Raw genomic sequence first — 10,968 nt, 5'->3', positions numbered from 1 at the left:
TGTATGTATGTATGTATGTATGTATGTATGTATGTATGTATGTATGTACATGCCTTATGCCTGCAGAATTCAGAAGAGGGTATCAGGTCTCTTGAAACTGGAGCTGCTGACAGTTGTGAGCTGTCATGAGGGAGCTGGAAATCAAACCTGGACCCTCTGGAAGGGCAGCCAGTGCTTTTAACCATTTTTCCAATCCCATAAAAGAATTTTAGTGGAGTAAAATTAACTGGATAAGTCAGGGAAAAGTATATGAAATCTCCATGCAAGGAAAGACTTTACAGCCATTAGCAAGAAAGAGATGCAAAGGAAAGGGTTCTGGAAAAGGACAGCATAGTATCCATGTCCACACTCACTTCTGTTTCATTTCAGATCTGAACAGCTGCTGCAGAGATGGCTCAGAGGTTAAGAGTACTAACTGCTCCTCCAGAACACCTGGGTTGAATTCCTGACACCCGCATGTTGGTTCACAATCATCTGTAACTCCAGAGTGGAGCCAACACCCTCTTCTAGCCTCCACAGGCACCATGCACACACATGGTGCTCAAACCTACATGCAGGCAAACACCCTTACACGTAAAAGAAAAACAAATTATAACAGAAGAGAAAGTGTTCTTAGTGTAAGGACTCTGCACTTCCTGCATTAGCCACATCACTGTCCATGTGTGCTGCTTGCTCACAGATCAAAGCCACAGCATGGGAGACCTCCAAAGTCCGTCTGAGGAAACACGGAGACCCTCTGAGACAGCCAACTCCAGCTGCAGGGCACACACTTGCAAGGGACGGATGTCGGCCATGTTCTGACAGCTGTGAGGTCGAGACATTTCTGCCTTCAGGAATCATGAAACCTGGAGCTGGCAGGCAACTGATGTGCAGGACACATGATATTCAGGACACATGTACACATGTTAAGCATAAACACCAGGAGGCCACCATGGAGCTAAGCTGACACTTTAGTCTAAGCTCCATTTCAAATGTGAACTGAAAGACCAAGTGGATGGCCTTAAATAAAACTCACAGTGCACGCTTTTCAAACTCTCCTGTTTGGGAGAGGATAAAGACGAATTACACTGGATAGCAGAAGCTGAAAGAAAGAAAGAAAAGATAAACTCTGCTCCTTCCTGACTCTATACATCTATGCTGGTTGGTTTTTTGGTTTTTTTTTGTTTTTTTTCAACTTTACATAAGCTACAGCCACCTGGGAAAAGAGGGAAACATCATTTAAGAAAATGCCTAAACCAGCTTGGCTGCAGGCAAGCCTATAGGACATTTTGTTGATTAGGAATTGGTGTGAGAGGGTCCAGCCCGTTGTGAGTGGTGCCACACCTGGGCAGATGGTCCTGGGAACTCTAAGACCCAGGATGAGTGAACTTGTAACCAGCACCTCTCCCAGGTCTCTGCTTCAGCTCTGCAGTATAACTGTGATGTGTGAGCCAAATTCACCCTTTCTCCCCTGGCCCGACAGGAAGCAGACTAGAACGAGGTCATTACTGTACCTGTTTCTCCTGCTCCAAGTGGTCCAGGTCAGCTAAGGGCACCATTGAAGGTCTCCCATGAGCACACTGAAACGGCAGCTGGCACAAGGACAGAGCTTCAATAAGACGACAACTGTCTTCTAGGCTCAGACAATCATTAAACTTAACAGCCCCTAAATGACAGAGAGACAAAAAATTATTGTGCACAGTGAGAATCAGTGTCAACCTTGGGTCAGAGAGGAGAACCTGGACAAAGTCAAGGATTTCTGTCTGAAACTTTGTTAGTCTGGCCTTTCTACTGCTTGCGACTGGCACCTGAGGTTATGGGATAGCCTCAGTCTTCAAGGACTGCCCTCATGAAGGTTCAAAAGTAAACTGTTTTCTTATAGTGTCTGTTTTATTTTCCCTTTTTCTTGATTTCCATAGCAGTCTTCCTGGTTTAAATCATCACATGCTGGAACACGACTTTATTCTAAGATCAAATCCCTCAGTCATTAAATACTAACTAAATGTATGCTTTGCCTTAGGAGCCTTTCCAGATGGTGTAAGAGCCTCTCTACCTCCATGGAGCTGTAACAGGTAAGATAACATAAGACAAATCATTACAAAGTAATTTAAATCTCAGTGCTATGAAACATAGGCCAAGAATATGCAACACAAAACCAGCCCAGTTTAGATGGCCAGGGAGTGCTCTCTTGCTAAACTATTTCAGCTGAGACATTGGGTTAAGAAGACCAAAGCAGGCAGATCTCTGAGTTTCTAGGATAGCCAGAGACACACAGAGAAACTCTGTCTTGAAAAACCAAAAAGTAAGAAGAAAAAGGAGGAGTAGGAAGAAGAGGAAGAAGAGGAGGAGATTACATGGGTTTTCTTGGAGAAGGAGCAGAAAGGCATGCTGGGCTCAGGAAAGTGTGCAAGTGTGTCAGGACACAGGCAGGACAAGACAAAGAAGAGGTTGGAACTGTAGAGCACAATGAGTGTGACATGCTCAAACTCAAATGGCAGGCAGGGCCAAGCATGGCCCTTGTAAGCTGTAGGCTCTGACTTTGCTAGGGATGGTAGGAGATGCCTGTGGCCCAGCACTTTGGAGGTAGAGGCTGGAGGATCCAGAGTTTAAGTATCTCCCATTACAAGAGACCATCCTGGGCTATAAGAAACTTTATCTCAAAGAAACAGACAAAAATGTAAAAAAATAAATATATAAAATACGTTTTTAAATGGCAATGTGTATTTCAGACAGAAGAATGACAAGCTTAGAAACAGGTTTTAGAAAGATTTCCCAGGCTAAGTGTGGTGGCTCACATTTGTAGTCCCAGCTGTGGGAGGCTGAAGCAGGGGGATTGCTATGTTAGAGGTCAGCTTATTCTACATAAGTAGTTCTAGGACAGTCTGGGGTACAAAGTGAGACCCTGCCTGAAGCAAAGGAAAAAATTACCAAGGATTCTGGTGTGTGCTAAGGGACAGTTACTTGAGCAGCAGCTGGGCGGGCTGTGAGGACTGGGCGGAGGGCTCACGGGGGCAAGCAGGGCAGTGCAGACAGACCCAGACTCTGAAGACAGCGATGGCGCAGGGGTGAGAACAGAGTAAAGGGGCAAAGGACATTGGGATATTTGCAGGGTGCAGACTAAGCTCGGAGAGGCAGAGGTGAGAAGCCTGAAAGAAGAGGTATAAAGTGGGGGTGTCAGTGGGTCCCAGGACGAAGCTGCCATATTTGAGTCCCACAACACCACATCCCCCTCAAGTCACACCCCCTGCTCACGACCCTCCACTAGACCACTAGAGCTCTGTACCAGCTCTGAAGGTCTCTCTGCAACCTTCCAAGCGTCTGGTCTTTATTTCCAGCCTAATTTCTTGGCACTCTCGGCTGCTCCTCATGAGAGGAATTTACTCTGGCCTCTGCGGCTCTGCCAAGGCTGCTCCTCATGCTGTGCTGAGCCCCAGGGGCACTTTGGCCTCACTCAGGATACTTCCCTTAGGGCCCACTCCTCTGCTTTGTTAGTCAGGTCCCACCCGGGTTCTATTAGTGGTCTACTTTCAAAAGTACTGTTTAAGGTAGATTCAGCTTCTTGACCTAAATTGCACCCTGTAGAAGGTGAGTAGAAAAGAGCATTTGTCTTCCACACAATCCCTGTACCCAGCCAGTGCGCAGCTCCCACAGGACTCCGGCTATGTGCAGGCTCTTACCATGGCAGGCCTGGGAGGCCAACACCTTCTGGACAGTCAGCGGCAGTGTCCCTTGGATACCTCCTGTGGTCTGGAGCAGCTACCGTAGTAATAAAGGGGAAATGAGATAATGAAACCTTTGTGTGACATGTCCATCCACTGACACTCCCAAGTAAGAGAAAAGCTTACCTCCACTTGTTCTCGAATAAATTCCTATAAGTCAAAAGGAAAACAGGTATGAATAGGCTGTTTTGCTGTCCTTGCTTTTTTCTTTTTTTCTTTTTTTTTTTTCTCTCGAGACAGGGTTTCTCTGTGTAGCCCTGGCTGTCCTGGAACTCATTCTGTAGACCAGGCTGGCCTCAAACTCAGAAATCCGCCTGCCTCTGCCTCCCAAGCGCTGGGATTAAAGGCGTGTGCCACCACCGCCCAGCAGCAAATCTCTTAAATTGAGGGCAGTGCAAGTTCCACAACAGCTAAGGCTTTTACACAGAGAAACCTTGTCTTGAAAAACAAATATACAAACAAATACAACAAAACAAACGACCTCCCTTCTCCCCCCCAAAAAATAGAAAGAAAACAAACACATCTGGGCCGGCTGGACTGTAGGAGGAAACCTCATCAGGGGTTGATGGGAAGGGGAATTACCAAGGCTACTACAAAACTCACTGTGAAGCCTTCTCAAAAGCTAAGGCAGAACTACCATCCAAGCCAGCGCTCCCCGTCCTGGGCATGCACCCAGGACTCCATCCCTACATGGAGGGACTGCACATCTCTGTCCACAGCTGCTCTTTCACAACAGGGAGAGCATGGGACCAGAAGAGATACCTATCACCAGATGGTAATCAGACGTGGAAACATACCAAGTGAGGAAACCCAGGCCCAGAAGGACAAGCACCATGTGCTGTGTCTCATACACAGATCTTAACTCCTAACAGGATGTATTATCTAGGTGGGCAGAGGCTAGAAACTAGCAAGGCACTCCTGAGACAACACAGTGGCTCTGAGAGGAGGGGAAGGGCGACAGGGACACTCAAGTGGAAAGGATCCAGGGCAAAGGCGAGAGCAGGGAGATGGGGAGGAGGCCAGCGAGGGAATCAGCCAAACAAAGGATTTATGAAAACACCAGAAGGAAACCTGCTACTCTGGAAGTCCGTTATTAAGATTTAGTTTTATTTTATTTTTAATATTATGTGTATGGGTGTTTCCCTCCATGTACATCACGTTGAAAAGCTTATTTTCCAAAGCTCTCCTGATAAGTTTCTCCTCCCTTGTATGTCTTTGTCCTAATGGAGAGTGTTTTCCCTTCAATACACTCTTACTATGAAGCCCAGCCTGGTCTTGACCTTGCCATCTTCCTGCCTCAGTCTGCCCACATCCCTTTATTTACAAAATAAATTAAAACTTAGTCCCAGTGAGATGCTCAGCAGGTACAGACCCCAATCCCCAGGATTCTCAGGGTGGAAGGAGAGAACTGTTGTCACATAGCCACACGCGCGCACAACCACACACACATACACACAACCACACAGCCACATACTTACACACAGCCACATGCCCACAGTCACACAGCCACACACCCACCCACACACCCATGCACACCCACACAGTCACACACCCACACACCTGCACAGTCACACACCCACATGCCCAATAGCCACATAGCCACACAGCCACACGCCCACACAGCCACACAGACCCACAGCCACATAGCCACACACCCACACAAATGAAAAACTAAAACCAAACTGAACCAAAGCACATTTTTTTTTTCAGGGTTTCTCTGTAGCCCTGGCTATCCTGGCACTCACTCTATAGACCAGGCTGGCCTCAAATTTAAATTTGCCTGCCTCTGCCTCTGGAGTGCTGGAGTTAAAGGCATGAGCCACCACCTCCAGCTAAAATGGAAAAATTTTAATTACAGCTGATACTACTTAATGCTACCAATTTGTTTAACCTCTGGAGGCAAAAAAAAAAAAAAAAAAAAAAAGACCTGTCTCAAGGTATGGTACATTTAATAATTTTTTTTTAACAAGATACAGAACTTATTACTTCTGGGAACAGCTATAAATCAGCTTTCTAAGATTACAACAGGATGATTTTCTTTTGAAACCTAGAAGTGAAATCAATCATTCTACACCCTTCTTTCCACACGCTCCAGTCTGAAAAGCCTCATAAATGCTCATGGTTACCAAGAGGCCACCTAACCCACTGCGAAGCCGAGCACCACGGCCATCAAGGCTAACTTGTTACTCTCTGACGTGTGCGTGGGGCAGTTTACACATTTGTAAGGCTGCAAAGAGGAAGAAGGGTCTCATTTTCTGTTCACTTCTTGTTTCAGTTAATGTAGGCCATTTTAATAATGTTAAAAGGCTCAGTCTTGCCAAGCATGGTGGCACACGCCTTCAATCCCAGCAGGTGGATCTGTGAGTTGAAGGCCTGAGCTACTAATGAGACCCTGTCTCAAGGCTCAGACAAGAGGCTGGACCACAGCTGGCTAAGAACGTATCAGTGACTATCCATTGCCAGGAGAGTTGCTCCAACTCCTTCCAAAGCCAAGGACTCTGCCTATCTACCTGACTTAATATAATCAGATTTTCTGAAACCACAAGCTTCGTTTCAGTTTGAAGTAAACTCTTTAAGAGTAAGTAGTCTTTGAAGTCGCTTCAGCAGAAGTTTTTAATATAATGTTCTGGTTAAAACTTTAGGTATTGAATTACAGTAAGATTCTCACAGTTCCTATCTTTTGGATTCAACACAGTTTGAATTCAGATCCAGAGCAGGAGTCTGAGAAGACATGAGCTATGTGGGCAGAGAAGAGCTCTGCTTAAAGCAGAGCCAGGGCTGTCACCCACAGGGACTTAGAAAGGGGACACAAAGGCTAGACCGGAGTGCCCTCCACCCATAAGCACACTCAAGTCCTGCACACACAGGCTCAACTACCACCCCCCTCCAGCCACCACCCCAGCTCCCTCTGTGTGCAGCCAGAGGCTTTGGTTCCTTTTTACTTCAGCATTATGGAAGGAAACTTAAGGCTTCATGCACCAGGCAATTACTCTACCTACCTACCATGGTTTGAGGGGGTGGGGAAGGGAGAGGGAGAGAGTGAGTAGGAAGGGGAGAGAGGGAGAGAGGACTGTCCTACATAACCCATAGTTGGCTAGTTGACCTAGAATTATGTAGTTCAGGCTGACTTTGAGCTTGTAATCACCCCGCCTCGGCCTCCTGAATGCTGGAACTATAGGTATGATACTAGGTTGGCCAGAGATCTTGAGAATTAGTAGGCTTCACTCCTGTCATGCCAAGTTTCCAGCACCACCGCTGCTCAGATCTCACTTCTTGGCCACTGCTAACTACCTTCCTCTATTACCTTTCCCGGACTCTTCTTCCTCAGAATCTTCGGTCATCTCATGCTCTCCTTCAGCCTCATTTCTTTGACCCTGCCCACCTCAGAGTTGTGTTGCGTGAGCTCTGCCTCCTGTTCTCCCCCCACTCCCGCTCATGCTCTCAGTCTCTTTGGCTCCTGGCCCTTCCTCACCTTGCAATGCTACCTAAGTGTGCTTTTTATCACCAACAGATATGCACAACCTAGATTGCTTTTCTGGTTCCAAGAACTGTCCTGCAGTCTGCCAGCGCCCTGGCCAGCCCTACCTGAAGGCACCGTTTCTGCATCTTGCACCTCTGCGCTGAGGTCACAACCACTTCCGGCAAGCTCGCTCTTCACTGCCTTCCTCTTTAGCGGTACTACTGTCCGGTCTCCAACTCGGGTCACTGTGATCAATCTTTCTCTTTTTGCAGCAGATCTTTTGGAGACTCCCTCTCATCCAGGTGGCACATCTGTCCCTCCTTTCCATTCCCACTACTGCTGACTTAGTCAACCTCCATCTTCTCCAACGGAAGCCAGTACATTAGCCTTAACCACTTACCCTGCTTCTAGCCTTTTCCAGACTATCTGTCTGAACCTAGTCACTAAGTCTATCTTCTAATTTTTGTGTGTTGTTTTATTACATTATTTGTGTATGCATATGTGTTAATTGTGCATGCATACACACATGCCACGGTGTGCCCGTGGAGGTCAGTGGGTAACCTCAGGGGGTCAGGTTTCTCGTTCTACTATGTAGTCCCTGAGGATCAAACTCAGGTCACATCTGGCCGAAGAACTTTAACCACTGAGCCATCTGGCTGCCTCTGAGTGTCTTGCCTAGATGTATGTTTGTATGTGAATCACATGTGGGCCTGGTGCCTGGGAAGGCCAGAAAGGGCAATGGATCTCCTGGAACTGGAGTTAAGGATGGTTGTGAGCCAACACAGAGGTACTGGGAACAGAACCCAGGTCCTCTGCAAGAGGAGCAAGTGCTCTTAACTTCTAAGCCATCTCTTTAGCCTCCCCACTCCCCTTTTTAAAGACTAAGTCTCACTGTGAAACCCTAGTTAGCTTTAAGCTCCTTCCTCCTTCCTCCTTCCTCCCCTCCTGCACACGGAGATGGCCGACAGGTGCCACACATATAGCTCTGAACACTCCCAAGCACACCTCTCCACCCCACATTCCACTGTGTTATAACTGCATCCTTCCTCCTTACCGTGACATTTTACATCTGTCAATTTCCATCATCTGGAACTCTGAACGTTAACACAAGCGTGTGCTGACTAAAGACAAAGATTGAAGCTAGTGGCCTCAGCAGGTTTGCAAACATGGAAGATGTGTCTCACCTCCACAATACCCTTAGTCACAGTAGATCGTCCTCTTCGAAGTTCACTAGCTTCTCTTTCTACGAAGCAGAGTGGCACTTTTCCCACCAGGATCAAAGAATCGCTAGCATCTGGAAAGAGCAACTCAAGTCCCAGATCTTCTAAATGCTTGTGGTAAGACCTAAGGAGACGGCCCCAGATGCAGAAGCATGACTTCACTCTCTCCGGTGCTGGCTCCAAACACTCAATCATTTTCAAAAGCTGCTATGACCTTTGGAAGCTGTATTGTTTTCCTTATGCTTATATGTGTTTAGGATTTTATTATCAAATTTCCTTTCCAATTACAGTAATTCTCACTCACAGTTACACTTTCTAAGAATTCAGTTACTAGTGGTTGATTGTGATCCAAAAAAAAAAAAAAGGAAAATTCCAGAAGTAACTCTATTTCAGGGACTGACAGGGGCCTTGCACATGCTAAGCATATGGCCTAACACCGAGCAACAGCCCTGGCCATACAACTAAACTGCATGCTGCTCTGAGGAGCATGACAGAGGCTCACGCTGTCCCACTGAGCACGCTCTGTCTGGCACACCCACACAGTGCACGCCTGCCTGTTAGTCACTTATCACGTGACTACCCAGATCATGGTTTTGAAAATTGGATGTATATGACTATTAGCCTGCATGTATGTGTGCCACATGCTTGCCTGGCACCTGTGGAGTCCAGAAGAGGGAACCAGATCCTCTGGAACTGGAGTTACAGTTGGTTGTGAGACCCAAACCTGGTTCCCCTGCGAAAGTAGCCAAGTGTTCCTAAGCAGTGAGCCATGTCTCCAGCCCGGCACTGCAGTTTTCAAGCTGAAGTAACTCATTTTATAGTGTTCCCCAAACACATAACTAGTGACGAAAAGGAGGCACCAAAGCATAAGATTGACCACAGGAAAATAATCTGTACTCAGGCCTCACTCAGCAGTGACATTTTCAGGTACCTCCTGGGGGTCCTGGAACAAATCCATCACGTGTAAGAGAAGAGTTCTGTATAGTAACTTATTTCTCTTCTGTTTTTCTAATGTGAAAACCAATTTACTTCTAAATCTTATTAAGTTTTCGTTCTTCACTAAAGAACTAATTTGCTGCCTGCATTTAAAGGAAGTTTGGATCAAAGAAAAGGTCTGACAGTTTTTGAATCAGTATTAAAAGAAGGAGGCAATTAACAGCCCCAAGAACCGAGATGTCCTGACTGGGGACGAGTTGGTGGCAGTAAATAAGTGAACTATGCTCTAGGGAAGCTACATGGGCGGCAGTGAATACCAGGCCCAAAATGAACGGGCAGCCTTTTCATTTTCAAAAACGTACACTGCCCAGCCCCGTGACCTGCCCTGGGACTCGCTCCACCCTGGCTTCCCAGTGTTTGCTTCTTTCCTAATAAGATTATGGTAATATAGACTCTAGAATGGACCCTGACAAGAAGAATGGAAGCAATTATCTCCCTAACTTTGCTCAGAAACAGTGCAGCGTAAACACTTGGCTGTTCCAAGAAGGAGAAGAGTGTTCTAAGCCAACTGCTGGAAAAAATTACCAGGGAAATTCTATCCTATACTCAGTATCTATGCTATACTGGGAAGAATGGCCTGTGGGGTCAGAAGACAGGCTCTGAGCCTGCTCCACTGCTAACTGTTAAGACCTTGGGTAAGCCATGCAACACTCTTTGTCTCAGTTTCCTTCTCTGAAAAAATGGGGGGGGGGGGCCACGCATGCAGAAACCTCACGGAGCTTCGATAAAGCTTTACAGAGCAGCATCATGTCCTCAGACGTTACTGACCGCAAGAGTCTCCTCTGTTCTTCTGACACGGTGATTGCCAGTGGAGGGATTATTGTGGAAGACAGTAATTTTTTCCGATCAGCGCTGTGTGGAGCTTGTTTCTCATAGGAGTCTATTGGGAGAGAGATGAACGAGATAAGAATAAGGAGGGAAGGCTTTTACATCAATTAAAAAGACGCTTGGTGACCCATGGCCATGGCAAGAGTTCTCTACAACTATGTAGTATATTCAGTGTTTGGTTCTACAGTCTGGATTCCAGCAGTAAACTAAGGGGCATCCAACCACTTGACTCATTTTAGCATTTTTTCAAAATTAGAACTAGAAGACTTAACTCTTACATCCACACTAACAAGGCAGTGTTCCTATAATTAACATGTGTGGTATTACTACAGAGATATAAGATGTGACATAACATCTATACAATCCTGTAAGTCAAGGTTTCTTAGTTCCTTCAGCATCTCAGTTTTTGAAAAGAATTTGCCAATATTATTCTCAAATGGTGCAGGCCCTATATAGCAAATAAGTCTGGGTGTGAATTTTTTAAAAAATTATCATCATTTGATTTAAAAATGTTATGTGTATAAGTATTCTGCCTGCATACATGTCTGTGCAACACATGTGTGCCTTGTGTCCACAGAGGCCAGGAGAGAGCATCAGAACCTGCAGAACTGGAATTACAGAGTTGTGAGCTGCCATTGTGGTGCTAGGAAACCTGGACCCTCTGCAAGAGCAGCCATTGCTTTTAACTTCTGAGCCATCTCTCCAGCCTCACATTGTTTGTGTGTGTGTGTGTGTGTGTGTGTGTGTGTGTGTGTGTGTGTGTGTG

The 10,968-nt window shown here is 46.2% G+C and overlaps 1 protein-coding gene across 3 annotated transcripts in view; it reads right to left on the bottom strand.

Moving 5' to 3' along the window:
• Window positions 1-10,968, bottom strand: part of Mlh3 (mutL homolog 3) — a 35,223-nt gene that overhangs the window by 1,342 nt on the left and 22,913 nt on the right. For 2 of the 3 annotated variants that reach the window (XM_028771905.1, XM_028771906.1), the window contains 5 exons: window positions 10,143-10,254; window positions 8,343-8,502; window positions 3,825-3,848; window positions 3,657-3,735; window positions 1,494-1,645 (listed from right to left, as the gene is read on the bottom strand). In XM_028771905.1, the coding sequence (XP_028627738.1) occupies window positions 1,494-1,645; window positions 3,657-3,735; window positions 3,825-3,848; window positions 8,343-8,502; window positions 10,143-10,254 (527 nt within the window). Of the gene's footprint in view, window positions 1-1,493; window positions 1,646-3,656; window positions 3,736-3,824; window positions 3,849-8,342; window positions 8,503-10,142; window positions 10,255-10,968 lie in introns of those variants that run through there. The other variant, XM_028771908.1, reaches the window with a different exon arrangement.

The sequence above is a fragment of the Grammomys surdaster genome, unplaced genomic scaffold (genome assembly GCF_004785775.1).
Source record: "Grammomys surdaster isolate TR1022 unplaced genomic scaffold, NIH_TR_1.0 210, whole genome shotgun sequence".
Taxonomy (NCBI): Eukaryota; Metazoa; Chordata; class Mammalia; order Rodentia; family Muridae; genus Grammomys; species Grammomys surdaster.
This window is presented reverse-complemented; position numbering and strand designations above follow the sequence as displayed.